This window comes from Lepidochelys kempii, chromosome 15 (assembly GCF_965140285.1).
Source record: "Lepidochelys kempii isolate rLepKem1 chromosome 15, rLepKem1.hap1, whole genome shotgun sequence".
Classification (NCBI taxonomy): Eukaryota; Metazoa; Chordata; order Testudines; family Cheloniidae; genus Lepidochelys; species Lepidochelys kempii.
Window position 1 is genome coordinate 741,152 of NC_136394.1, and position 27,959 is coordinate 769,110.

Genomic DNA, 27,959 nt, shown 5'->3' on the forward strand with positions numbered 1-27,959 from the left:
TCTCCCCCTGTAACATGGGGTCCCTCTCTCCCCTGCAGCTGTGGGGCACCCGCCATGGTCGCGGGGCGGACCCCCCCCATGAGAACTGCAGGGAGCCGGGGGCTCCCCCTGGGGAGGTGGCAGCGCTCCCCACCAGCTGACTGGGGCTGCCTGCCCTGACTGAGGGGCGGCTTTGCGGGGGCTCCCCCTGGGGAGGTGGCAGGGCTCCCCACCAGCTGACTGGGGCTGCCTGCCCTGACTGAGGGGCGGCTTTGCGGGGGCTCCCCCTGGGGAGGTGGCAGCGCTCCCCACCAGCTGACTGGGGCTGCCTGCCCTGACTGAGGGGCGGCTTTGCGGGGGCTCCCCCTGGGGAGGTGGCAGGGCTCCCCACCAGCTGACTGGGGCTGCCTGCCCTGACTGAGGGGCGGCTTTGCGGGGGGGAAGGCCTCACTTTCCTGCCCTGGCTGCCCTGCTCTAGCAGGCTCGGGGTCTCTCCCGGCGGCGGGTGGCTGGGGTGACCGTCCCCCGCGGGCTCTGGTTTAGGGCTGCAGATCCCGCGTTGCGGGGCACGTCGCTCCCCGCTCGGCCCGGGGCTCCCCGAGGCGATGCCCCGCCCCGCGCGGGGTGTCTGTCCGCCCGAGGCCCGGGGAGGCAGCCGGCGGCCCGGCGAGTCCTCCCGGCCCAGCAGAGGGAGCGGGCGGGCGCGGCGGCGGCTCGCGGGGCGGCGGCGCGGCGCGGCTCGGCTCGGCCCGGCCCCGGCCATGGCCCGCCTGCTCTTGCCCGTGCTGCTGGGGCAGGTGGCGGCGCTGGGCCCGGCGCTGGCCCGGGTCGAGGTGCTGGCGCTGCGGGAGCCGGGGCAGGCCGCGCCGCGCTCCCCGCCCGCCGGGGGCTACACGCTGCAGGGGGCGCTGCTGGGGGGGCGCCCGGGCCCGGGGCCGCGCGAGGAGGCGACGGAGGGGAGCCTGGTCCTGGTACGGGGGCCCCGGCAGCGCGGGGGGCGGCCCGGCGGGGGCGGCCCACGGGCCTCTCCCCTGTAGGGCAGCGGGCCCAGGCGAGCCCGGGCGGGCCCAGGCGGGGTTTGGCGTTTCGCCTCTGTTCTCTTGGGTGGCCGGGGCGCCCCGGCGTGGCCCGGACCCCGCGGTGTCAGGCGCTGTACAGCCCAGCGCAGAGACGGGCCCCGCCCCGGGAGCAAGCACCGGACCCAGGGGCACAATGGGGCAAAGGGCTGGGCACGGCGGGCCGCGGGCCCAGCCCCCACAGCCAGCCCTTGCCAGGTGTCCGGCAGGCGTGGGGCAGAGGATGCCCCCTGGCTTTGTGGGCGGTAGGTGGAGCCGCGGCCGGGAGTGCGGCGAAGGGGGCACGGCCGCTTTCTCATCAGGCTGCCCTGGGGAGCTGGCTGCTCGGGACTGCGGGCGAGCGGCTGGGCCCGGGCCCGGGCCCGGCGTCGGGCTCGGCGGTCCCCTGACGGCGTTTTCTCCTCCTGCAGGTGGGAGGTGCAGAGCCTGAGCTGGAGGGTGAGGGCAGCTGGATTGGGGTGGTGCCGGTGGGGGAGGAGCAGGCGGAGATCCCGAGGGGCAGCAAGGAGGAGTCCTTCACCGCGGCCGTGGTCAACAAGGTGAACCAGCGCTGCCTCCGTGGGCCGTCCTTGGGCCACAGCAGTGCCCACTGGGAGAGCGGCAGCAGGAGCTTCTCCATGGCATGGCCCCCTGGGTCCCCAGCGCGGAGTCTGGCAGGGGGATTTCCTCCCCATGGGGTCCCTTTGTGCATGCCAGGGTCTCCAGCACCGCGTGCTCCCTATGACAGTGCCCCTTGGGACCCGCACTGTGCCCCAGGGACTCTGGCAGAGGCAACCCTTTTATCCAGTCGGTCCCGTGCTCCCTAGGACTCTGCCTGGAAGCAGAGGATCTTTGCAGCCGCTCAGCGAGGGCAAACTGGAGCCAGGTTACTCCTGTCTTGGAGTGACTTCCTGGAACGCCAGCAGCGGGCTGGAGACCAGGACCCCTCTTATCACCACAGGTTGGCTCACTGAGCCTGAGTCAGAGGGTGACCCTCAGGAAAATCTCCTTCGGGGGTGGGGGTGGGAGGGGAAGGGGGAGGAATGGCTCAGTTGCCCACCCACCCTGTCCTGAGGCTGCTGGGCCAAGCCTCCTGTCTCCTTCCCTTGGCCTCCATGTTTGTGTGTGGTTGATAGCGTGTGCAACTCTGTCTCTCCCTGGCCCTGTGCACTCTCCCCCCACAGATGAAGCGAGCCCTAGTTCTGGGAGCATCGGCCCTGCTCATTCTCGCGCTGAATCAGAACACGATCCGAGAGGTAGGAGCGTCACGCTGGCTCCCCGTGACCCTGTCTTGGGGGCTCAGTGCTGCAGCCTAGCTGGCTCCATGGCCTTGCTGACATGTCTGTCGCTTTCCTCCCTGCTGCAGTTGGATGTGTCCGAGGTGCTCTCCAAGCCCGTGATTGTGATCCAGACCTCAGACAATGTCACCCGGCTTCTCGGGGCTCTGCTACGGTAAGAGACCGCCGGCAGGGATCGGTGGGGGCAGCTGGAGAGTGTCGAGGCCTTGCAGCGGTGTGTGTGTGTGCGTGCACAAGCCCTGTCAAGGGCTTCAGCAAGTGCTGTGTGTGTGATCTTTAGCCCTTGTAGTGTGCGTGCGCACACGCGTTACCCTGAGCTCCAGAAAAGTGTCGGGGGGTGAGCCTTAGCCCCGCACTACCTGTGCAGATATGCACATGCTACCCTGGGACCCAGCCAGGGCTCTGTGTGTTCTCCTCTGCCCCCCTGAGGGCCCTGCCGGCCTGTGTGTGGTGCTATCTGGGCTGCATTGTCCTCCCATTCACGTGTGTCATTCTCAGAGCTGTCCCTTGGGTATGGCGAATCAGGGTGACCTCTCCGGGCACCGCGCTCTGGGGGCCCCTGCGCTTCAGTGTGCGTGAGTCACGCGGGGGGCACTAGGCTAGCCCAGGGGGGTGGGGGTAGGGGCATCCTTGCGCTGCCGAACACTTGCCCAAGGTCACTCAAGGAGTCAGTCCCAGCACTCCATTCTCTTACTGCCTCCCTTTTGCCCTCTGTGGGCACTGGGATGACCACCCTCCATGTGTGTGTCTTGGGCTCCCCATTATTTCCTATGTGGGTTCCATGGCTTCCTGCGGGCTTTTGTGCCATCCTGTGACCCAGGCTCACAAGCCATCCTCTACAGGAGAGGCAGGCTAGGGGGCATTCCTGGGGTACCTCAGCTGCAGCCGAGGTAGCAGGATGAGATTGTGGGCTGAGATCCCCTACCCCACAGAAAGTTGAGCTCCCCTCATAGCGGCATGACAGAGATGCCTGTGCCTAGGGAACCTGCAGGGCTAACGCTGTTTTCAACTTTTGCTAACAGGGGGCTCCGGGTGACAGCCAAGATCACGTATCAAGCGGTGTTGCTGGAGAACCTGGTACGTAGTCTCAGCAGGGAGGGGACAGCATGCGTGCATGCTCAGGCTGGGCTGGGTGCATGCTGGTGCTCTCTGAAGCTCAGACTGGGGAATGTGTGTGATCATAGCATCCTGGCCTTGTGCTTTCTCCAGCCCAGTGTGAAATGGCCTGGCCCGGCTGGCCTTCTGCCCTTTCCCTTGGGAGCTGATTCCACAGCCAGAGACACCTCGATACCCAGTTTATCGGGGTTCCACGTTCCTGAATGTATTTATCCTCAGAGATGGGGAAACACTATCTCCAATTTACAGATGGGGAAACTGAGGCACTGTCACTTGAATGACTTACCCCAGGTCACAGAGCCTGGGGTTGAATGGGGAATTGAACGTATGTCTCCTGAATCCTTGGTCAGTGCCTTACCCACTAGACCGTCCTTCCTTCCATCTCAACACCAAGTTTCCCTTAACTTCACCCCGTTACCCTGCTTTCTGTTCCCTAGGGAGCCCCTGACTAACTGCAGACTCATGTCCTGTTGTCACTTAGCCATGTTATAGACAGACATAGACTCCCTCCTAACTCGTCCGCTTTCACTGCTCTCCTCCAGGGTCCCTTTGCTTTGTCAGGATCTGTCTGGTAAAGCAGTGCCCATTGAGGTGATCAGATGCCAGGCAAGCCACTTAGAGCAGGATCCTGCCCTCCTTGCTCTGTGACATGGTGCTGTCTGTGTATGGCCTGTTCCCAGTGCCATCTTGCGCTGCTATCTCTTGTTGCCCCTGCATGGTCTCACTGTTGCCTCCATGTGTTGGTGTTGCCCTGCCCTATCACTGGCTGATGCATGGTGCTGTGTTTCCTCTGCAGGGAGTGACTCTCACCCTGTGGTCAACCTGCGGCCTGTCCCGGGGTGGGCTGTATGGAGAGTGGCAAGGAGTTATCTGCACGGGCGAGAACAGCTCGCGGGTCCAGGTTTGTGTTGCTACTGGCTGAAGGGTGTCCCTGGGACTCCACAACGACAGGTTTCAGAGTAGCAGCCGTGTTAGTCTGTATTCGCAAAAGGAAAAGGAGTACTTGTGGCACCTTAGAGACTAACCAATTTATTAGAGCATAAGCTTTCCTGAGCTACAGTTTCAGAGAGCACCAACAGTACCAAAGAGGATCCCATCCTATCCTTGGCTGAGATGCAGGTGGGGTTTGCTGGGGGGTGCTGCAGCTGAGCTGGGGAGAATGGAGTCCCAGGCGTGTGCTAATGGCTCCTGTGTGCTGGCCCTGCAGAAGTACCTCCAGCAGCTGTGGAACGCCATCCTGTTCATCGCCCTGATCCTGTGCACAGGTGTGATCGTGCAGGCCCAGCGGCAGTCCCGACAGGGCCAGCCGGACCAGGACACTGAGGTGGGCTCGCTGCTCCTCTCCTCTCCTGTTGGGGACGTGCGGCTGGGAACTGACTGTGTGCTCTGCCTTCCCAGCTGGACCTCAAGCAGCACATCCTGCGGAGGCTGTCGGCACTGAAGACTCGGCGCTATCACCCTGGCAAACACCACTGGAGCCAGGCCCATGACATTGATAGCTGTGCTGTTTGCTTGGACCAGTTCCACAAGAACCAGGTAGAGCCTGGCTGGGGCAAGACGTGCTGGGGTCTTGGGACCAATGCCTTGTGCACCAGCCTTACCAGACTGGTGCTAGGGACAGACACAGGAGGTCTGCGAGAAGCCTGCTAGCCAGTGGCAGAACCTGGGCTGAAAAGTCACAGGCCAGTTAAAGCTATTGCCCCTAAACCATGGGAGAACCTGGGTATGGATTCTCTCTAGGCACAAGAGTTCCCACCTATGTTCAGCTCCATCCCAGTGCTCCCTGTCTGGAGCAGTCCCCAGCCTCTGCCCTCACTTAGCAGACTGCCAGCAGCTCTGCTGTGCCTGCCCTTTTCAGATACTTGTATGGTGGTCAGATGTCTTCCCATGGCCATTTGGACACGCAGGGGACTCCACTCTCCCCAGCTGGCCTATCAGTGCATCCCACTGCAGCAGGAAGGCAGATACTGGGCTACCTGGCTCCCTGCTTTGGCCTGACACGTCTCCGAGGCAGGGTGCTAAGATGGCTGCTGTGATGCATGTATTTGTCCCGGACATTCATTGCTTCGCCTTCTGCCCACAGTGTTTGCGGGTGCTGCCGTGTTCACACGAGTTTCACCGGGACTGCGTGGATCCATGGCTGCTCCTGCAGCAGACCTGCCCTTTGTGCAAGCACAACATCCTGGGTGAGAGCGGAGGGTGGAATTGGAGGGTGGCCCCCTGTACAGCTGCCTGTGCTGGCCCTGAGGCTTCAGGCCTCTCACTGTGATGTGGGCAAAGCCCTGCAAGCTCCTGCCCTGGCTGTGGATTCCTTTGATGCCCCCTCTCCCCCATGACATGCAGAAATGGGACAGACCTAATAAATGAGCCTCATAGCTGGGTAACAGGCTGTCCACACATTGTGGCCTAAATATGAGACCAGGTCTCCCAGCCATTGCCTCCCCAGGCCCCACCTTGGTGATCTCAGCATGCTTGCAGTAGGGGGTCTGGGAGGTTTGGAGGATGTGGGCTCTGGGGGAGGGGTGCAATGTCTGGGGGGGGCTCTGGGAAGATGTGTTAAGTACACAATAACTGCATCCTTGGCTTTAGAATCCCGTGGCAGCTTCTCGCCCTGTTTTCCCTAGGGAGAGCTCATTGGCAGTGAAGGGGTTACTGACCCTCCAGTGACACCCCTCTTGATCTCCCTTCCAGGTAACTGCTGCGGTGAGAGCTAGCTGGCCTATGGACATGGTGCGGGGACAGAGCCACCTACACTCCAGGGGCTGGGGGGTGCCTGTTGGAGGGGGCTGGGGACACCAGGAGTGTGGCTCCATCAGCAGAGCAAGTGGCTGAGCAGGGGGAAGCAGCAGCACTGTGCATGTGTCCCCAGGGCTGGGCAGACCCCCAGGGCTGCGTGCTCAGCTCAGCAGTTATCCCCAGGCAGCTGAGAGTGGGAACCTGAGCACTGGGGTGGGGAAAAGGTTCTGCTCCCTTTAGAGTGCACTCAGACAGCCTTGTTTGGCAGGGGTAGAAGGCAGGGTCAGTGTAGGGATGGATGAGGTCAAATTGTGCGCTGTCTTAAATCCATGCAAGCCCCCTGAGACTAGGGAGGGCAGAACTTTGCCTCTGAGTATGTGTGTAGGGGGTGGGGGTGCATCTGGGCAGCTGATCTGTCGATATTAGTGTAGCGTCTTTGGAGGGGTAGGGGTTGTGGGGGCTGGTAAAATAAGCTAAGGAGGCACCTGAGACCCGCTCAGGGGAATAAGGAGGGGATGCCAGACTTCTTAGGCAAAGTCTTAAAGGGTTAGTGGGGAAGCTTCAGCTACCATGGGAGAGGCTGGTGCAAGCACTTTGCTGTAAGCTGATTTCCCTGTGCTCCCTGGGGCAGGCTAGTCTGCCCCCGCCCAGTGCTCTTAAGGGACTTACTCTCTCCTTTTATAAATCTCTATTTTCTATACTCCCATGGCTGCTGCTAGGAGCCCCTGGGCTGGCTCAGCTCTCAGTTACTCCTTGGCTATCTCAGCAGGGTGGCCTGGGTGTCGCCAAAGGCAACACTGAGCCCCTCTCATCCCTCACAGGGTGTTGGCCCACACCTGGAGCAGGGGAGTGGGCCTGGAAGCTGCATTGATCTGCCATGTTTTGATGTGCTTCCCTTCTCACTGGCCCTTGGGAGATCACCTTGCTGGAGGGCAGGGGCAGGAAGTGGGGAGGGTTTGAATGCTTGCTTTATTTATACTAATTTATTAGAGAGAATGGCATGAGGTAGCTGCAGGGGCAGAACAATATCTGTGGATGTGTTGCAGTGTCCAGCCCTTTGCTGGGAGTCCTGGCTGGCTCCCAGCCCCACTCAGCAGCCAGAGGTTGCTGGATTCGATGCACTGTACCTGTCTGTAAAGCTGCCTGCGCTATTAAATCTAGAGCAAGGAGAAACCTGCACTGCTCTTGTTGCTGTTTCTTTTACGGAACAATCCAGCACTGATTCCCCCTCCTGCTCCCTGCATAGGTTCAGTTTCCCTCTGCCTGGCTAGCAAGCCCCTTTCTCTCCTAGTCTCCTACTGCCATTTAGAAAGGGTCCCTCCCAAGATAGCAGAGAAGCTGAAAGGGGCGTGTATCATGGAAAAGAGCCTGGCTTGATCCTTGCTGTGAGTTCAAGGCGGTGCCCTGGTTACTGCCTGGCTGCAGGTTCAGGGGCCAGAAAAATACTAGGGTATGGTATATACCAGACAGTAGTCTTTGCTCACAGCACAGGGATAATCTGATCTCCAGGTTGGACACAGCAGTCCAGTAACTTGCCAGAGGATGGATGTGGCCAAGGTGTTAGCAGAGCTCAAGAGGCCCTGACTCCCAGTCCTATGCTTAGGCTGCTAGCCCATGCCTCTCTCCTAGAGCAAACCTTTGGGCACATAGCCAGCTCCCTTTGCCTCCCCCAGCTTCATCTGGATGTGCAAATATACCTACCCAAGGGCCACATTGGTGAGGACTACAGGAACCTGCATGCAATGCAGCCTGGCTAGTCTGATGAAGGATCATGGATTTCAAGGTCAGAAGGGACCGTTAGGATCATCGAGGCTGTCTTCTGCCTAGTATCGTGCAGAGAATTCCACCAGAAGCCCACTGCATGCTGGGTCCTCTAGTTTTCCACAGGGTGCATGACATGACTTAAGCTGGGGAGTGTGGGATGTAGTATAGAATGCAGTGGCATGGGCTTAGTCCTCTAGACTGAAGTTAATGAACATCTGCTGAGCCTCGATTTGGTTCAGTTTTTACACGTCTCCACTGCTGATGAATCTTATTGTGGGTTCCAATGACACTTAGTCTCCCTCAGTCCAGTAAATTGGTGCTATGGTGTGAGATATGAAACAGGCTCATGCTCCCTGCAGATGCACAGAGTTCTCCCTGCTGCTAATCTGTGCTGTTATCCAGATCAAGGAGGCATGTCACCCTTTGCTTTAAAAGCCCTCGGACAAACAGTATTGCGGGATAAAGGTGGGAGGAGAAATTGCACATGCAATTTCTTAAGAGGGTGTTGACCAGCATAAATTAGGTGGTGGGAAGTATAATGAAGTAATTGTCAGAGGCTCTTTAAGGAATGGCTAAGCTTAAATGTAAAATACTAGTTTATTAACAGCACTGTCCTCTCTCTGGGAACCATGCCCTTTCCCTGCAGGGGCAAGGACAGTCTGATCTAAGCTAGTCTTTCATATCTAACTTCTTGGAGCCTAACTTGTAACAGAGCCATTGAAAAGGAACAGAACAGTGTATGCTGTCAATGCCCACTGGAATTGTTATATAGCAGTCACTCAATACAGTCCTTCCTGTTCTCCCCACCCCTTTTCTTGCAGTCATTTGCCAACTGCAATCTTACTGGTTAAAAGTCTTAACTCTTGAATCTTTTACTGAAACTCAACTCCCTGCTGTTTCCTCCTGCCCTTGCAGCACACCATGCTGTCAAAACCCAACCAGGATGTGGCAGGGGTTTGCAGCAAGCGCTAGATGTTAAACCACAGGAGGGGGGGGTATGATCCAGGCTGTGATGGAGCTCTTGATTCCTAGCTCCCTAAGGAGGAAGAAAAGTCCCTCTTGTGTCTGTACAAAATGGGGCAGTTCCTATGTGGGAATGGAAGATGTCTCCTGCTGGAAGGTGGGAAAGCATACAGCCTTTTGTATGGGTTCTGTCTTCATGAGATCCTCTGGATCCCTGAGAGGATCCCTCAGTCCTTGCATCCTTCCCACCTCTTCCTGGGCAGCCTCCCTCACAGCAGCCATCCTGCTGCTCCGGGAGGTCCGGCTGGTTTTCCTTGTGGAGCTGCCAATGCTCCTTCCTCCACCAAAGGAGATGCTGTTTGCAAGGCGTGGCGTCCCCCACAAGCTGACTGCCCTGACTCCAGCAGGTGGCCCATCCCAGTTAGGGAACAGGCGAGTGGCAGAGAAGCCCTGGGCTCCCATGTGGCACAGCCCTTTTGCAGCTCTGTCACTGTCACAGACAGTAGCCCTGCACTCGGAGGGAGCCTTGGGGAAGAACAGTAAATGGCTTTATTTGTGTCCTTGGCTGAACACCTCCAGCAGGGGTTGCTCTCCTGGAGTTCTATTTCCGGTGATTCCTAGGGCTGTGAGCTGAGAGGCCCTGGACTCTGGCTGTGCTGCCTTTCCCTTTCAGTCTGGCATAAATGCTGATGGCCGAGTTCTCGGCTGGAAGGGAGACGCAGGACATTGCCTTCCACGTGGCCTCTGCAGAGGATGGCTTTGGCTGGTTGCTTGGCGGTCTCTGGAGGGCCATGCTCTGGCTGCTGGCTTGGCCACTCGCAAGCCGGTGGGGTACTGTACTGCTTGGAGGTCTGTGTGCGAGGTTAGAGTTGCTGTAGGAGATGTAGGACAAGGCATTGGAGATGCAGCCCCTGAGGCAGGGAAAGTCTCATAAAAACATAAGAACAGCCCTACTGGGTCAGACCAAAGTTCCATCTAGCCCAGTATCCTGTCTTCCGACAGTGGTCCGTGCCAGATGCCCCAGAGGGAATGAACAGAACAGGCAATCATCAAATGATCCCTCCCCTGTTGCTCATTCCCAGCTTCTGCCAAACAGAGGCTAGGGACAGCAGTGTAGCGAGCGGGGCAGCGGCCGCTTTCCCACCGAGCAGAGGTGGTGCCTTTTTAATTTTTACTCACCCAGCGGCAATCCGGGTCTTCGGGGGCGGGTCAGACGGCGCTCCGGGTCTTCAGCAGCACCCACTTGTACTCACCCGGCGGCGCTCCGGGTCTTCGGCGGCACTGAAGGAAACCCCCTCCCCCCCCCGAAGACCCGGAGTGAGTGAAGGACCTGACGCTGAAGACTCGGAGCGCCGCCGGGTGAGTACAAGCGGGTGGCTCCTTTTTTTTTTAATCTCCGCTCTCCGTTTTCTCTACCTGGCTACGCCACTGGCTAGGGACACCATTCCTGCCACGTAAAGTCTCCATGCAAACCAAGCCCTGCAGCTGCTTGCTGGGGGTCGAGGGGGGGGGAGGTTTAGAGCAGGCCTGCTCACCCTGTGGAAGCCTTGTGGAGGTCCATCATGCCGTCCTTGGAGCCAGTCCTGGAGGAGGAGTGAGCCCAGAGCTGGGTCTGTGGGATGAACTGGGGAGAGGAGAACTCGGGGTTAGAACCTCCCTGGTCACTGCTTGATGCTGGGAGCTCCCCCTGCATCCACAGGAAGCCATGGCTGGGATGCATCAGAAAGAATATTCCTCCCCATCATGCACCTCGTTCATGGCGCTATCATGGCTGGTGTCTGTCGGGGACTGACTCAGAACTGGATGGGTGGCATCTAGGCCCCAAAGGTCTCCAGTGCTTGTGGGTGCCTGTGTTATCTAGTGTCAAGTGCTTTCCTTGCTCTGGGCCCAAGGAGCTCCAGGGTGTGGGGAAAGTCTCTCCTACCATCTCTCTGGGGAGAAACCACTCCATTCTGGGCTTAGTCTGCTCCCAGCTGGAGGCCGTGGCTTTGAATGCTCCTGTTCGATGATTGGAATGGGCTGGGCCATCGAGGAAAGGGCCTTGAGCTGACGAGATGACTGAAACTCGGCCTTGTGTAGAGGGCCAGCCCAAGGCCTGTGCTTCACTGGTCCAGAGACGTGGGGCTAATTCTGCTGGGTCACCCCAGCAGGGTGGGACCAGTGCAAGAGACGCTGTCTGGACACTAGATGGAAACTGGTCTCAAGAATAGACCTTTACTGTTATTCTTGTCTACACAAACCAAGTTCGCAGCAAGCCTGGTGTCAATCTCCCTTGCATTAGCCCACCATGCACTGAGCGCCCATGTGCACCCTGCTGCTCTGGACTAACTGTTCCACAGAGAGCTCTGATTCACTCCTGTTTCCGTGCAAGAGAGATCAAAATGGACTATGGAGTTTGTGCGCAGCAGGCTAGGGCGAGGTAGATTCACACCCTGACTTGCTGCCAACTTGGGCCTGGGCTACACCTAAAATTAGATCGACCTAGCTACAGCACTCAGGGCTGTGAAAAATTTTGCACTCTGTGCACAAAATTAGGCCAATGCATCTAGGTCAATGGAAAAATTCTTCCATCGACCTAGCTACTGCCTCTTGGAGAGATGTCTTAATTACCTCAATGGAAAAGCTCCTTCTGGCGACGTAGGAAGCTTCTACGCGACAGTGGCAGAACTGCCATGCTGTAGCTGTACCGCTGTAGCTGCTGAAGTGTAGGCATGACCTTCATGTTCCTTTCAGCAAGCCCCAAGCCTGACTGCTGTGGCCCATGACTGAACCCCAGAGCCTCCCCACAGCTGTTGTGCTGGGATCATCTCCAGGAAGAAGCTCCAAAAGGCCCAAGCTTTTCTTTCAGCTAGGACTTAATTCTTAGCAGCTGTGAGCATCTCCCAGCAGTGGTGCGCTAGGAGCAGGGTGCTACCATTGCAGAGCTTGTCACCTCTTCAAACATGCTGTACCTACCTCCCCACTGCCTTGCTCCTTATCCACTGCAAATGGGTGTGAAATGCTCCCACTCTGGTAGCATTTGGCACTGGTGAAAGTGACAGCGTAAGGTGCAAGCCAATGGTGAGTCAGGCCCGCTGAGTCTCATGCCTTCAGCCTAGTGGTTGCTCTTTTAACGAGAATGTTAAACCAACCCCTCCTCAAGGAGGCACTCTACACAACACATAATGCAACTGTGGCCTGAGGGATGGTACAGGCTCGGAGAGCAGCAGAGAAGCAGAAAATATCTTGCTAGAAAATATCTTACATTAATATTCTTCTGCCCTGGTAATCGAGCTAAGGAACCCTTAATCACTAGGCTTGACTAACATGCAACTCCATCATCTGGTTGCAGTAGCCTTTCCCAGGAGTAGGGCTCAGGTTTGAGTTGAAAAGTGGGAGGGCTTAAATGAGAGGGGTGACCGTCCTATGTGCAATTACTGGGAGGGGCCCAGTCTGGCCAAACCTGGTAGTGTTATTTATTTGTATTGGTGTAGCACTGTCCTGGGCCTGCACTGCTCCAACAAGGGGATCTCTAACCCAAGATTTACAAGCAAGTAACGATGAGGGCCAAGTGTACAGCAATAAGGGCTGCTGTAGGGTGTGACTGGGGGGTACTAGTAAAGTTGGGCAGAGAGGTCAGGATGGGAAGAGCAGGAGAAGAGCATTAGCTTTCTCTACAGTTCTAGTAACAGCTCCTGTCTTACTGCTCCCTGCCCCAAGGGGTGATATTAATTCCTCACTTTTGTGAGTTCCAAAGGAGATCACAATTAAAGCTCAGTCAAATGGACAAGCCCCCCAGCAGTGCTTCTCTAAAGGCCTGGACAGATCCCCCTGCCCCCATGGGCTTTGGGTCAGGCGCTGTATGTGTCTTCGCTGCACTCCAGACATGGGTTTTCCTTGCTGTTTGTCTCTGTGATCGCAGAGCCCAGGATCGGCCACAGGGAAGGACCCCAGAGCCCCCCTGTGATTGCAGAACCCAGGATTGGCCGCAGGCCCACGTGAAGAACATTAATACAGAAGTCGCTCTCTGGAACAGGCGCCATGCTCAGCGGAGAGCCTTGCTCCCACCGAGGGCCATGCTGGGGAAGTAACAATAGAGATTTCCAGACTTGGGTTATTCTTCAGGAGACCTCAGTCCAAACACAGGGGCTCTTTAGATCCCGTTTTCCAGCTGAGCCAGCTGTCGAGCAAGGAAGTTCTGTGACGTCTACCGAAGGCCTCACAGCAGTTCTGGCACAGTCCAGCAGTCTGCACTCATTTCTGTTTTAAATTAGAGCCCGGACTCCTACTGGTTCTACAACTGTGCTCTTGTTACTAGACTGCATTGCCGCAAGGGGGAACAGAATGGGGCATATAAGCCTCACTGAGAAGTACAGGGAAGCAGCATTAAACCTACAGCTGTAGAGAACAGAGGTACTGGGATTAGTCCTGGAGCACAGGCTGTATGAAAACAGTCCTGAGGTTCTAGCCCCCAAGAACAGTGGAGGTGTAGTCCCTCAGCCCCCACAGGGATCACGGGATGGATCGTCTATTCCTCAGCCTCCAGGAGCCATGGGACATATCTCCTATTCCCCAGACCCAAACAGGACGGGTCTCCTATTCCCCTGCCCTAAACTCTACTGGGAGTGGGATGTGTCCTAAGTCTCCCATTTGTACAGTCTCGAGAGAGTACAGGATAAGCCACAATCCCCCATCCCCAAAGTCTAGAGAGACCATGGGATTGACATCCAATCCCTCTGCTTCAGGGTCCCAGGGGCCATGGGATGGGTCACAGACCCTCCATGCCCAGTAGGGACCACATTGTTGCACTGACCCCCTATTCTGCCTGCCTTGCCAACTGTCTATTGATAGCAGCTGGCCCCCCTTGCACTGAGAGGTGCCCTCTCCACCTGTGGCTGGGGTCAGACTCACCCTTAAAGCTCCTTGCTGGGCCGCCTCTTTCATTTTGGCTAGTGTGGTCCTGAGTCGCGAGTTCTCTTCCTCCAGGATGCTAATTCGGATGTTGTTCGCCTGCAGCTGCTTTTCCATGTCATCAGTGATGTTCCCAGTGCCTGCAATGAAACAGGATTCCCCTTCACAATGGGGCAAGGGGAGTGGGTGTGCACAAATCATCTGGATACAGCAGGGCTGGCACATACATGCATGCATGTCCGTCCCTAACTCCTCCTGAGAAGGACATCCCCCTTCACCTCCTGGCACAGACAGCCCTAGAGCATGTGCAGGTAACCGCTAGTAATGCTGTAAAGCAAGAGCAGACTGGCTGGTCGAGTCCTTTCATGTAGTCTAGGGATGATAATTATGCCACAAAAGCAGCAGGCCAGTTAAAAACGAAAGGCACAGACATTACAGGGCCAAAGCAGAAAGGATGCAGCAAGGGTAGCGAGAAAGCTGTATTCTCCTTAACCAGTATGTGATTCCTCTGGTAACTAAAGCAATCACTTGCGGGTGCAGGGTCTGTGCTGTGTGTAAGGCAGTGGGAAAATAGAGGAGGAGAACGGAGGAGTGGGAGACCAGCCTCCAGCCAGTGACTTGCCCATGGGTACAAAGCTAGTAAGAGAAATCATGCCCTCGGGGCAGCAGGTCGCAAGCCACATGACACAACCCTCCTGTGATGGCGTGTTGACCCCACACCACCATTGAAGGGGTTATGGTGGCAAGGGATGCCAATTAGCCATAGGCTGCACCTGCGAGGGAGCTAACTGCCAAGGATTCTACTTGAGAATGAAGCTCACCTGGGCAGGAGTGGGTGGGGGCTTCTACAAAGCTGAGGCCACCAGAGGCGGCAGGGAGATGAGTCTGCTGATGCACCCCCGATACAAGGGGGAGAGCAGGAGCCTGAAAAGGCAGCACAGGAAGCCGTCCAGGGAAGGAGCAGTAAAGTCCAAGAGAGCACAGACCTGGACTGCTGGTTTGAGGGTCCCTGGACTAGAACCTGGCACAGAGGGTGGGCCTGGTTCCCCTACCAGCTACTGTGGGAGTAGAGATGGTGACTGCCTGAGACTTTGTGGGAAGAGACTGATGAGGCCCTGGAAGGGGAGGATGATGGTGACTTGGCTGGAGAGAGGCTACAGCTCCTGATAAGCGAGAGAGAGGCTATAGATCAGTGGTCCCGAATGTGGTGCCCGTGGGCGCTGTGGCATTTATGTGCACCCGCCGTCAGGACTGGCACCAAGGAACAAAGAGGAGAGGAACTCATCTGCCGGAGAACCTGCCACCGAAATGCTGCCGCTGAGCGTTTCCCGCAGAGAAGCAGCCACTGAAATGCCGCCGAGGAGTAAAGCCACCGGAGAAGCGTCGCCACCGAAATGCTGCCAAGAAGCGTCGCTGCCCACCACACACTTCTGAAGGCATGCATGTGCTCTTTGCCACAGAAAGTTTGGGGACTACTCCTGTAGAGCAAGTGACTGAGGCAATGGAACAGACTATGGTGAGCTAATTCCCCAGCTGAGCCATGAGGAGGCATTGCTGAGCCGTGAGTGGCACATCCTATTACACCTCTGACCCTCCCATGCTACTCTGAAGGACAGCAAGAATTGCAAGGGTACTCATTCTTAGCTGAAGTTTGTCTCCACCACTTTGCCAGGATTGTGTTATCCTCACTAATCTCCCATTGTGCCCACCAGCACCCTCTAACCCAGGGGTTCTCAACTTTTTTCTTTCTGAGGCCCCCCCAAACATGCTATAAAAACTTCACTACCCACCTGTGCCACAACAACTGGTTTTCTGCTTATAAAAGCCAGTACTAGTGTTAGGAGGTAGCAAGCATGGCAATTACCTGGGGCCCCACGCAACAGGGGTCCCCGCAAAGTTAAGTTGCTCAGGCTTTGGCTTCAGCCCCCGGTGGTGGAGCTCAGGGCCCCCGGCTTAGGCCCCATGCAGCGGGGCTTCAGCTTTCCACCCTGGGCCCCAGTGAATCTAACATTGGCCCTGCTAGGCAGACCCCCTAAAACCTGTTCAGGGCCCCACAGGGGGCTCTGGACTCCTGGTTGAGAACCACTGCTCTAACCCACAGCCTACACCCATGCCCAACACTCATTCCACTCTCTGTCAGTGGCTTCTGTGCTTCCCCTGACCTTTAGGGCATTAGTGCCAGCACCGGAGACCAGGCTGAGTTCTTGAACCGTACCATAGACCAGTCTCAGTTCCAACGGGCCAGCCATCTTACCTCTCCAGGGTCTGGGTGCCCAGCAAAAGCCTCCCCTGGAAGCATGCTGCTGGCTTCCCCTTTTAGTGACGTGACATCCCACCACAAAGTGGAACATGCTGAACAAGTGAACCAAGATGCATCTTCCCCCACCCCATTACATTCAAACAGCTTCCACATGTCCTCAGACCAATCTCTTCCCTTAGCTGGAGGCTTTAGGACAGACTCTTCGGCTGATATGGCCACTTAGTACCTGCACCAGCTGCATCCTCCCCCGACTCTCCAGCACTAGGAGCATGTGAGGCCAATGGGTCCTATTGGGGGATGGAGATGGGCTGGGAGGAAGAAGGGGGCATGGTAGAGTGGAACGCCACTGGCATAAAGTCATTAACTACCTTATTCCTCAGCACCTCTACCTTACACTGGGACTAGGCATGCAGGATGGTGGAGCTGCTGCTCACTTCCTGAGGATGCTCCCTCCCTGCACCAGACCAAGCTTGGATACAGCGGATAACTGAGCTCTTTGTTATGAAAGGACATTGGGTAGCAACAGCAACCATGGAGGAATGTGCCCAGTTACACTCCACTAAGCACCGTGCAACCCGTCAACTGCAGAACACTAGGGCAGACAGGCTGCTAGCAGAACCTTTCCAGGTGGAATTATCTTGTCCTGCTGTACTAGCGACATACTATCCTGATCTGCAGGGATGTTGTGTGACCAGAGGAACCTCTATTCCAGATCCCACCAAGCATCTCTCCTATGGACACATGGCCAGGATCAGCTGTAGCTGATTGCTAGCCAAAGGTGGGTTGAGGGGGTCATAGACAGAATACACAGCTGCAGTCTGTAAAGGGTTAAGATGACCCTTAACATAGCATAGAGTCACGTGGTCACATCTCATAGTCACTTGTCTCAAGGGCGATCCCTCTGGACTGCAACTCTGATTTTTTCAGTGGGATAGTTTTCCATGTTTAATTGAAAGTCTGATTTTTATATTTGTGTAACTCTAAAACAGTTGCTGGAATTGCACACTCCCATGCATGTGAGCTGGGGGAGATGAGCCCTCTAGGGCACTCAGTGCGTGAGTACTATTGGCGGCAGGGATGAAGTCTGTTATCATCCATTCTGATGTTTGCTACCCCCTGCACAGGCTCTTACTATCTGCTGCCCTCTGCCCCTCCGCACACCCTCTCTTACTCTCAAACTGCGCCTCAGCAGGGATGTGGAGGTCTGGAAAGGACACGAGCAACCTCTCCCTCTCCTTCAGCTCCTGGAGCAGCTCATCCAGCTCGGAGATGTTCCTGAGTAGTTCGGACGTGGACTGCTCCAGGCTCAGCTTTTCCTGCTGCAGGTTCTCCATTAGCTGCTGCACTGGACAGGAGGAGTGTGGTTAGGTTTCACCAAGCTCCTTCCCTGCTGCGTGATTCTGCTCAGGGGCAGGGGCTGCAAAGTGGCTAGGAGAGGAGAAGAGTTCATCATGCAGCTGTAACATTGCCTTCAGGGCTGAATCTGACCGCCTTGTCTAGTGAGCGGCACGCCAATGTGACAAACCACCGGGTCTCAGTGTGATGTGGGAGCACCAGACAGATGTGGCACTTGTCCTGGAATGCCCACAACCTTCAGTGCCTAACAGGGTTCTGCTGAGAGGGCCAATCCCTGAGGCCCCTGCTCCCCCCTGCTACTTGCTTAGAACAAATTCCTATCAGTCAGAGGGAGAAGGACTGAGTAAAATGGAGTAGCGTTCTCAGCAGTGGCCCAGAGATATTAACCATGGACAGACTGCCTGGCTAGAGCCAGTGCAAGAGGAAGACATCTCAGTACTCTTCATTGTTCTCTCACCCTCCATCATTGCACAGTGCAGCCTGTTCACCCACCCCCAGCACACTGGCACTCCATGGTGTACCCAAGCGGGGGGCATTCATTCTGAGCCCTTTAATGGCTCCCTCCCGTACTGGAGCTCCACAGTGCAGCTCTAGCTCCCATTTCACTGCCCCTCAGGGGAGCCCCTACTGCGAAGGAACTTCTTGCTGCTCCGGGGACATTAACGCTGACCTGCTGGGCCTCCAGCTGGCCCTGAATCTGCTGCTTCTCGGCCTGTGTTGCCTTCAGCTGTTGCTCCAGCTTAGCCTTGTCATCCTCAACTTCGCCTAGGCTGGCCCTCAGCTCCTCGCACTCCTGATCCAGGTAGTCCAGCTGTTGCAACAGGGTCCTCTGCTTGGCCTGGAGCGACTTCACAGAAAGAGGAAGGCAGATGATATGTACAGATGTCACCCTCAGCGGCCCAAGTAGCTTTAAAGCAGGAAGGGTTATAATAAAGAGTGGGGTCAAGGGACCAAACTGTGAGGGATGGGCTAGAGTGTGTGAGAGGGGGAGGCAAGAGGAGCCGAACTGGGTGTACAGCTTGGCCTATATCACAAAGGAAGCGTGTGACCCACTAGTAAGCCACAGCCTGTGACACAGGTGCCAAGTCCGTGAGTGCTCCGGGCCTGGAGCACCCGGAGAGAAAAATTAGCGGGTGCTCCACACCCACCGGAAGCCAAACTCCCCCCTCCTAGCCTCCTTCTCTCCACCCCCGCCTGTACCAGCACAGCGTCCCCCGCTCCTCCCCCTCCTTCCACATGCGATATAGGCCAAACAGCTGTTTGGCAGCGCTTAGGACTTTCTGGGAGGGAGTGGGAGGAGCAGGGACACGGCACACTCAGGGGAGGAGGCAGGGCAGGGATAGGGACTTTGGGGGAAGGGGATGGAATGGGGGTGGGAAAAGGTGGGATAGGCGGGGACTTTGGGGAAGGGGTGGAATGGGGGCGGTGCAAGGGCAGTGCAAGGGCAGTGGGTTGGGCACCCACTGGTCAGAGGGGAACTCAGTGCCTATGGCCTGTGATGTGTGTAGGTAGCAGCAAAGGGCACCGGAGAGTTTCCTCTACCTGCAGCACCAAATGGGCACCAGTGGGCAGAGTTGCCAACTTTCACATGGTAAATAAGCACCCCGACTTGCACAATAAGCCAAAAATCAAGCTAATCCCATTTCAAAACAAGGCCAAAACAAGCCAATCCTTAAGAACCCCAACACTCTATGTGACTAGATCCCCCCGGCATGCAGTCTGGGACTGTGGTGCACGCGGTGTGCACCCCTGACTCTCTTCCTCCCTTGCCTCTGTTTGCTCCCCCTTACCCCTGCTTGCCGGGAGCCGATCAAAAAAAAGAAGCAACAAGCTACAAGCCAAAAACTAGCCAACAAGCAACTCACAAGCCAATTAAGCCAAAAACAAGCACAATTTATGCATTTTTTTGTGGGTTTGGCATGTCTGCTGGTGGGCCTGGTTCTAGGGGGGATCGGGCTTCTCCAGCTTTCACCAAAAGCATGGGGCCCTGCCTGCTTCTGCCTAGAGCGCTCCCTGGAATGCTGGAACTGATCAGTGGCAGCTTTCAAAAGTGAGTGTTTGTTACTGACAGCAAAATGCCATTGCACTGAGGGAATGAAATAGGCACAGAGGGGATGCTGATGAAGGTAAGTTGCAACAATCCATCAAACAGGCTGCTTTCAGAAGGCAGCTCCCCCGCAGGTCAGGGTGACAGTACACAAGTAAGATGGCAACATTGCTCAGGTGCACAGCACCTCTTTACCTGTCTGATACTCACCCCTGAAAAAAGGGATAGCACAAGGTATTGCCAGGGAAGTACAAGCAAAGCAATGCAGGGCGGGGAGGGGAGCAGGAACACTGAGCTGAGCCCTCAGCTTCCCACAGAGACCTTATTTACAATCCTGGCATAAGTCTTAAATGAAAACAAGGTTGGGTAGCAGCAGAGGGAGCAGAACAGAAGAAGGGACGGGATGACAGGAGAGGTATGGATAGAGCAGCATGGACCAGGACCAGCCAGAGATGACCTAGTGGAGAGTAGAAGGGAATTAGATTCGGGTAAGGCAGGGAACAACAGGTCCTGGTTCCTGCCATGGCCGCACCTCCTCATGCCTGAGCATGCTTTCCACTTTGGCCTTCTCCTTGTCTAGCTGGGTGGTGGCCCTGCTAAGCTCCTGGCTTGCGTTCTCCAACTGGCTGGTTAGCAGCTGCACTTGGTCTTCCAGCTTTGTCATCTGGCTCTTGTGGGCCATCTTAGTCCTCATCTCCTCCAGCAGGGTGCTTTTGGTCAGCTCTGTGAATACACAACATCCTGTAACCAGTGCTGTGGATGGGGGGAGTTCATAATGGTGGAGATGGGCAAGATGGGCTCTTCCTTCCCCAGGTTCCATGATCCCGCGGGAAATGGATGAGAGAGGTGAGAGGAAGCTTTCTGGCATGACTTAAATTCTCTCATGGATGCCTCCCAGAAGGGGAGCCACCATTCCCACTTATGCCTGCAACCTTGTGAGTCCCAACACATGATGCTAGCACCCCACAGCTATCAGCCAGGTAGACAGGCTTCACTGTTAGTCTTTAAGAGCCACACTGTGGCTGGCTCTGCATGGGTACATGAGATGCGGGAAGGTGGCACATGGAGCCTTCCCCTTGTGTAAGCAGGAAGCAGAGAGATTGCATCATGCTAGCATTAGTCTTCCCAAAGCTATGGGCCCACCTCTGTACCAAGAGCTGCTTGGTGCAGGGGAGCACTGTTATACCCATCTGATGGGTGGCAGAGAACAGTCAACCAAGAGCCCTGGGAGGAATTTTGGGAGTCAGCCAGGAGTCCATTTGTGGCTCCCACTGCAGCACATCTTCTCCACACCCCTGTAAGGAATAGCCTAGCCCCAAGGCTTCTCTTCCTAGGGATTTCAAGTTTGCTGTTCCCTGTGCTGAAGTGGCTGAGATTCTGAGAGGCTCATGGGCTCTTGCCCCAGGATTCTGCCTAGTGTGTTACCTGGGCAGTGGAGGTTAGAAGGCACTCAGACACTACAATGATGGAGGCCATTTAAATACATTGGTGCCGATTCTCCTCTCACTTACACCAGTGCTAATCGGGAGCGACTCCACTAAAGTCAAGAGAACTACACTGGTGTAAAAACAGCGTGAGAGGAGAATAGAGTCTATGGATGAGATCGGATGGATGGATGAGCCCATGAGAATTCCTACCCAGCTCTCGCATGGCAGCTTGCTGTGACAGCAGCTCTTCTTTCAAGGTGGAAATTCTCTCCTCCAGCACAGCAGCTCCTAAACCAACCAGAACAAATGACTTAGTAAGGACCTCCCAGGTCCTTTACAGCACTTATTTACACATAACAATCACACCATGGCATTTCTCATCAACTGAGTGTATCATTCTATGCTTCACTAAAGGGAGGAGCCAGGAAAAATGAAATAGCTGATCATCTTTATTATCTACTGAACTTCTGGTCTTAAGAAGTTCCATATCCTTCCAGTTGGACGGATATGGAAAATAGCACCTTTATGTGTTTAAAAAACTCTCGAAAAAAGTTGTGAAATAGTTTTTCTGGGAACAGATGTGCCACATACAGAACACAGGATGGGATGGGGTGAAGGTTTTATTGACACTCATTAGGGACAAGCTACATAATGCATCACTCATCAGCAATGCCAGCATCCCAATAAACTCTTCATATCATCACACCAAGTGGGCGGGGGGGGGGGGGAGAGATAGAGAGAGAGAGATGTCACCCACTGGCACAGCTGAATCAACAGACTCAGGTCACCTGTGTTCTCGCTCTTTAGGTTGGTGAGGATTAGGTAAGATGATCAAGCATATTGTGAAGATGCCATATTAACCCCTAAAGGAGGATGTCTCCCTCCCTTTGAATGGCCACTTTATGGGCTAGTGAGTTAGATACATAAAGCCTTATGGGGGGCACCGTCACAATGTAAATATACTTATGAATGTATATATGACATAACTAGAATGTGTTCTATGCTACATACGCCATGTAACATATCTCTGTAAAGGTTATGCTCTACTAAATCTATTAATCCTATTTGTATGCAGGTATCATTTTTGTATTCGAAGTTATGAATATTGGCTGCATACTTGTTTGATTCTAGTAAGTTTTAGTGAAGCAGTTGGTCAGCTTCCTGAGAAAAAAGACTATTCTCAGTCAGTGCCAGTCAAGAAGCCCTTAAGCCAACAATGAACTTGGAGATGCCAATCCACATCTGGGCTTTCCCAAGAATGTGGCTTGGCTGGTAAGGAACTCAGTCATACATAGACATGCGACTTGCCCAGGTTACTCCAAAACTCCATTTTGTAGCTGGACATTGCATAGGAGAGAGTAGGGGGTCTCCACCCACAAGAGAAAGTCTATTTAAACCCTCGACAGACCCCTCCATTTGGTCTTCAGCTGGCTAAAGAGAGAGCCTCCCCACCCCAAGGATACCTGAAAGGACAAAGGACAGTAACTACAGGGGGTGTGAGCGATTGCTGGATCTAGACTAGAAGGAGACGAGTCTGTAAAAGGAAGCTTACTGGGTGAGGATTTTATCTGTATTCAGTTTTATTACTGTACTAGACTTAGACTTGTGTGTTTTATTTTATTTTGCTTGGTAATTCACTTTGTTCTGTCTGTCACTACTTGGAATCACTTAAATCCTACTTTCTGTATTTAATAAAATCACTTTTTCCTTATGAATTAACCCAGAGTATGTATTAATACCTGGGGGGGGGGGGGGCAAACAGCTGTGCATCTCTCTCTATCAGTGTTATAGAGGGCAAACAATTTACAAGTGTACCCTGTATAAGCTTTATACAGGGTAAAATGGATTTATTTGGGGTTTGGACCCCACTGGGAGTTGGGCATCTGAGTGTTAAAGGCAGGAACACTTCTGTGAGCTGCTTTCAGTCAAGTCTGCAGCTTTGGGGATGTGGTTCAGACCTGAGTCTGGGTTTGCAGCAGGCTAGCAGGTCTGGCTCAAACCAGGCAGGGCACTGAAGTCCTAAGCTGAAAGGGCATGAAAGCTAAGTCTGCAGCTTTGGGGCATGTGGTTCAGACCCTGGGTCTGTGTTGGAGCAGACTGGCATGTCTGGCTCAGCAAGACAGGGTGCTAGAGTCTCAAGCTGGCAGGGAAAGCAGGGGCAGAAGCAGTCTTGGCACATCAGTTGGCAGTCCCAAGGGGGTTTCTGTGATCCAACCTGTCACAGTGGCGTAGTCGAGCAGGATCTGTGCACAGCTGATTGCTTTGAGATACTGGTAGTGATTTTAAGTGAGTTTTAAGTGTGGTGGCTGGAGAACAGACAAAGTGGTTACTGTTTGTTATTTTCGGTTTGCTTATTTCGGGTAAGCAAAATAAGTAAGAGTGAAGATCAGAAGAAGCTAGAACTACACAAGTTGCAAATTGCCCAGAAAGGCTGAACACTGGGCGCTGTGAAAGTCTCTGTTAACTAAGAATCCCCTGAGGTGAGTGCATCCCAGTTTCAGTGAACTACAGAGGGGGCGTGGCCCAGCACAAGAAAGTAGGAAAATGACTACCAGTGAAGCAGCTAATAAACTAGAGCTGGCTAGACTGGAAGCAAAAGAGAAAGAAAATGAACATAAGAGACGGATGGAATTAAGACAGTTAGAAATTAATACAGAGGAGGCTGCCCACAAGAGAGCTGTGGAGGCAAAAACATCCAAGGTGGAGGCAGAAGAGGCTGCCCACAAGAGAGCTATGGAGGCCCAGAAGCATGAACTGGCTGTTATGGAGTTGAAGAGCTGGCTCCACTTCCCCAAAAATCCACAAATGGGAGCGACTATGTCCCCAGTATGACGAATCCGGCAACATTTTGCCGAATATTTCATCACCTTTGAGAGACTGTGCACCCTCCATGCAATCCCTGAAGACCAAAAGATGACCACATTGATTACAAAATTGACTGGCAGAACTCTGGACATATTCAATAAGATGCCTATTGATGATGCTTCAAACTATGGTAAATTTAGGGAACGGGTTCTGAAACAGTTTCAGGTTACACCTGAAACCTACAGGATTAAATTCAGGAGTCTTAAGAGAGGATCTGGATTGAGTAATGTGGTTTATGTAAATGAAATGTGAGATTTGGTAGACAAGTGGGTGAGGGGGAAAGGCATTACAAGCTTTGACGGAATTTGTGATTTGGTTACTCAGGAACAATTCCTGAATACGTGCAGTGATGATGTAAAACAGTATTTGTGGGACAAAAAGATGGACGCAGTGGGTGAATTAGCTGGGTTTGCAGGCTCTTATGAGCAAACACAAGCTGCAATTAAACATGAACCACTGGCAGAGGGGCACAGGGTTGGGGGAAAGCAGAAGCACCGTTTTGCCCCTGGGAAAAAGGAGGTGGGGTGTTCACCTCCCCACTCCCCTGTGACCCGTCCCAAATCTCCTGTGCAAGCAGAGGCGCCCAAGAGGTGCTATCGTTGTAAGTCCACTGAGCACCTGAGGAATAAGTGTCCCTTGCTGAGTGGAAACAGGCAGCAAGTAACACTTGAAGCTGCTACTTCTCAGAGCCAGGCTGCGGCCTCTTTGCACACAGGGTTTGTAAAGCTTGCTTCTACACAACCAAGCAATGAGCATATGCATGCAGTTAAAATCAATGGTGAAGTGCTTCTTGGATTGAAGGATACAGGTGCTGAGATTTTTGTGGTCAGGAGCGACCTGATCCAGGAGAAGGATTTGTTGCCGGGTAAAATGGAAGAATTAGAACTGGTGGGAGGTTACAAAGTCCTTGCACCTTTAGCTAAAGTATACATGCAAACTAAGGATTTGCAGGCTGAATTGACTGTTGTAATGGTGGCACACAATTTTGCACCGTTTTTACTGGGGAATGATTTCTTTAATGTGACAGAATCTGTCCCAGGGTTGGTTAGCAGTGAGAAGGAATCTTGTGCTAAAAGCCCCGGGCCAGTTCCAGAGGGAGGGGCTGGACAAAGCCAGCCCCTGTCCCATGATCATCTCCCCAGGGGAGGGGAATGTATCATCTTGTAACAGGGGGGCCACCCCAGCCACTGACTGCTAGAAAGTTGCAGGTCAGCAGAGGGCAGGGCCTGCCCTGGGGTGCACAGAGACATGTGTCCCGAAGGTGGAATTTGGGGTCCTGTTGACCTCTGCAGTGGGAACAGACCCCCAGGACTCTGTAGCTGGAAGCAAGCCCAACCTGAGTGAAAAGGGGGGAATTTTGCTGGCCAGTGAAGGGTCTGTCATAGCTGGTAGTTGTGAGCCCACAGGTGGATCAGGGACACCTTCCCTTTTGGGGGACACAGGAGTGTCTGACCCAGCAGGGAGCCCAGAGAGGGAAGCCCAGACGGAAGGTGCCCACCTTTTGTAGGGAGGATGTTTCCCAGGATGAGGGTGAACAATCTGCATTTAAAATGCCAGACCCCTCTCCTGTGGAACAGGGTTTAAGGGAAGACTGGGGGTCAGATCTCCCAGAAGGGGGTGCCCCCCAGCTAACCTTTTAGGAACAGAAAGTGGGGTGTCCAAAGGGGTTTTACCCATCCAAGGCACTCCCCTGAAAGATGTTGTTCTTGCTATGCTTGTAAGAAATAAAACTCTCTTAATAATAAATAAAAGACAGGAAGGGAAAAATCTCCGCATGGGTGAAACTTCACCAGGGAGTGGGGCCCAGCCCAGAGAAATCCCAGAGGGAGGGGCCGAGGGCAGGCATGGTTGCAGTACACCCTTTCCTTCCCAAAGCCCCAAACACATGCCTGAATTGAAAGCCTTCTCCAAAGAGGCAGAAGAGTCTGCATCAGAGTGCCTACCAGGAGGCACAAAGAAATGGGAAAATACAGTAGACACTAAACAAGCTAAATTGTGTGAACAAAGCATGTCCACCATAGATATGCTGTTACTCTTGTGTCTTTTACTATTTCATCTATGGGTCAAGACAAAGGAGTTAATACTAGTGGTTAACCCTTTAAAGATGTGGGACATACCTGATTTGTGTCCCCCAAAAGCCCAGATGTGGATTGGCATCTCCAAGTTCATTGCTGGCTTAAGGGCTTCTCGATTGGGCACTTACTGAGAATAGTCTTTTCTCAGGAAGCTGACCAACTGCTTCACTAAAACCTACTCAGAATCAAACAAGTATGCAGTTCATGAGAACACCAGGGAATAAAAGGAGCCCAGAAGGTGAGAGTGAGTAGGAAACAGCCACCCCTCCAGAAGCAGAAATGAAGTAGGGAGTCTGCAATACCTGGCCTCTCTGCCACCAGAAATACAGAGAAAGAAGAGATTTGTGAACAAGAGTTAATTTAAAGGGAACAATCAACTGTCAAGGGGTAAAATCCTAATCCCATTGAAGTCAATGGAAAAACTCCCACTGACTTCTGTGGGACTAGGATTTCCCTAAGGACTCTGGTTGTGTTTAACAAAAACACCTACTGACTAGGGACAAGCTGGGACTGGCACCGCACCTGTCTGTAGATCTTCCTTGTCCTTCTCCAGTTTGGCTGTGATCTGAAAATTCTCCTTTATCTTTTCCTCCAGGTACTGCTCAGCCTCCTTCCTCTGCCATTCCTGGGTCTCAGTTGCCTTCTGAAGAAGCTTGTCAAAGTCCTCAACCTGCTTCCTCAGCTCATCCTTCTGTTTCTCAGATTCTTCCAGATCTGCCTTCAAAGGGTTTATCAGCTGCATCAGCACCCCAAGATGTCTGTTGATACGAGAGAGGTCTTTGCTCTGTTCTGATGCCCAGAAACTTATGTCAGTAGTGGTGAGTGGCTTGTTGCCTAGGGTCTCCTCAACCTTCTCTTGGAATTTGCCCAGGGACGAGGGGATGTTCTGGCTGTGGCAGATGCTGATGATGGCTTTACCGACCTCCCAGAGGCTGGCCTGGCCACTTGCACATGCATCACAGGGCACCAGAGATGACTCAATTGTCTGAGAATGGACACTACAGACATTCTTGGTGACACCATATGCAGATCGTGGCTGTGAGGTGTCTGAGAAACCACAGTCTGGCCCACGGATGGTTTGTGGTAGACATGACATGGTTGACTGGGCACTGGCTAATAATGCACTTGATTCTGAAATCACAGGTGAGCAGCTTTTCAAAGGCTCATTCTCAGCTTTCACATCTTGCAGGGTAGATTTCAGTGCAGAGATGTCCCTCCTGTTAGATTTCTTCTATTAGAGAGAAAACATAGGAGAATGAAGACATTTGCTATCATGTTTAAACAAGTTATTCTCAACTATCTTCACAGAACAGATGCTCCAAAATTGGCCTGGAAAGCCAATAAAATAGTGCCCATTTTTTTAAATGGAACACAGGAAACGAATAATTCCTGTAACTCAATAGAGACCCCTTTGCTTCACGGCTGGTGACAGGACCAAAAGTACAACACCAAAAAGCCTGACTGAACACTGGCACATCCTCACTGGGAGGGAATGTCAGTGGGAGTCTGCGTTCAGCTAGGGTAGCTTCACCTTTGCTACATTTTTCTGAGATTGAATAGGTTCAAAGAGGGGCTACAAAGAGACCTGGCCAGATTCCCTCGGGAGGTGGTCTGGCAAATACTAAGACTATTTATCCTGGGAAAGAGAATTATTTCAGGGAACACGACTGAGGAACAGTGTTAAGGTTACAAAGGGGACAGTGATCAGCACCCCTTTTTTGCCCCATAATAGGAGAACAAAGGGTCACTTGAAAAAAGTAACATAAATTTCAAACAAAAGCATTACTTTTTTGGTACGATTGCTCAGAGCTCCAGTTTGAAACTGGAGAAAAGCCCGTTGAGAGTCCTTGGGTTAAGCTTAGAGGCGAGAGAAACAAGGGTGATGTTGTGGTGGGCATGTGCTATGGACCACTGAATCAGAAGGATGAGGTAGACGAGGCTTTCTTCGGACAACTAACTGAAGTTTCCAGATCAAAGGCCCTGGTACTAATGGGAGACTTCAATCACGTCTGCTGGGAGAGCAATACAGCAGTGCACAGACAATCCAGGAAGTTTTTGGAGAGTGTTGGGGACAACTTCCTGGTACAAGTGCTGGAGCAACCGACTAGGGGCTGTGCTCCTCTTGACC

At 53.9% G+C, this 27,959-nt stretch overlaps 2 protein-coding genes across 5 annotated transcripts in view; one reads left to right on the forward strand and one right to left on the reverse strand.

Moving 5' to 3' along the window:
* Positions 1–504: 504 nt before the first annotated feature.
* On the forward strand, positions 505–7,363 carry RNF215 (ring finger protein 215). 4 transcript variants are annotated; one of them, XM_073312778.2, is made up of 10 exons: positions 553–950; positions 1,466–1,594; positions 2,219–2,290; positions 2,401–2,486; positions 3,355–3,409; positions 4,245–4,349; positions 4,656–4,772; positions 4,847–4,984; positions 5,532–5,634; positions 6,140–7,363. In XM_073312778.2, exons 1-10 carry the CDS (start codon positions 585–587, stop codon positions 6,160–6,162), a joined length of 1,194 nt encoding a protein of 397 aa, XP_073168879.1. In that variant the 5' UTR covers positions 553–584; the 3' UTR covers positions 6,163–7,363. The 4 variants fall into 4 exon arrangements, with proteins under 4 accessions (XP_073168882.1, XP_073168881.1, XP_073168878.1 ...); XM_073312777.2 differs by having other exon boundaries at positions 536–950; positions 5,532–7,363; XM_073312781.2 differs by lacking the exon at positions 4,656–4,772 and having other exon boundaries at positions 505–950; positions 5,532–7,363.
* LOC140898646 (coiled-coil domain-containing protein 157) overlaps positions 4,462–27,959 on the reverse strand; it is a 30,158-nt gene continuing 6,660 nt past the window's right edge. Inside the window, exons 3-10 of the mRNA XM_073312776.1 lie at positions 26,354–27,062; positions 21,102–21,179; positions 19,997–20,187; positions 18,088–18,264; positions 17,233–17,401; positions 13,802–13,941; positions 10,447–10,535; positions 4,462–9,822 (exon numbers count right to left, since the gene is read on the reverse strand). Of these exons, the coding sequence (XP_073168877.1) occupies positions 9,513–9,822; positions 10,447–10,535; positions 13,802–13,941; positions 17,233–17,401; positions 18,088–18,264; positions 19,997–20,187; positions 21,102–21,179; positions 26,354–27,062 (1,863 nt within the window). The 3' untranslated portion in view covers positions 4,462–9,512. The remainder of the gene's footprint in view (positions 9,823–10,446; positions 10,536–13,801; positions 13,942–17,232; positions 17,402–18,087; positions 18,265–19,996; positions 20,188–21,101; positions 21,180–26,353; positions 27,063–27,959) is intronic.

Excerpts from the sequence above, each read along its gene's own strand:
- RNF215 (XM_073312777.2), top strand. The coding sequence starts at position 585 with ATGCCCCGCCCCGCGCGGGGTGTCTGTCCGCCCGAGGCCCGGGGAGGC. Across the intron at positions 2,487-3,354 it reads CTTCTCGGGGCTCTGCTACG|GGGGCTCCGGGTGACAGCCA; the intron begins GTAAGAGACCGC and ends TTTTGCTAACAG. Across the intron at positions 4,350-4,655 it reads AGAACAGCTCGCGGGTCCAG|AAGTACCTCCAGCAGCTGTG; the intron begins GTTTGTGTTGCT and ends CTGGCCCTGCAG.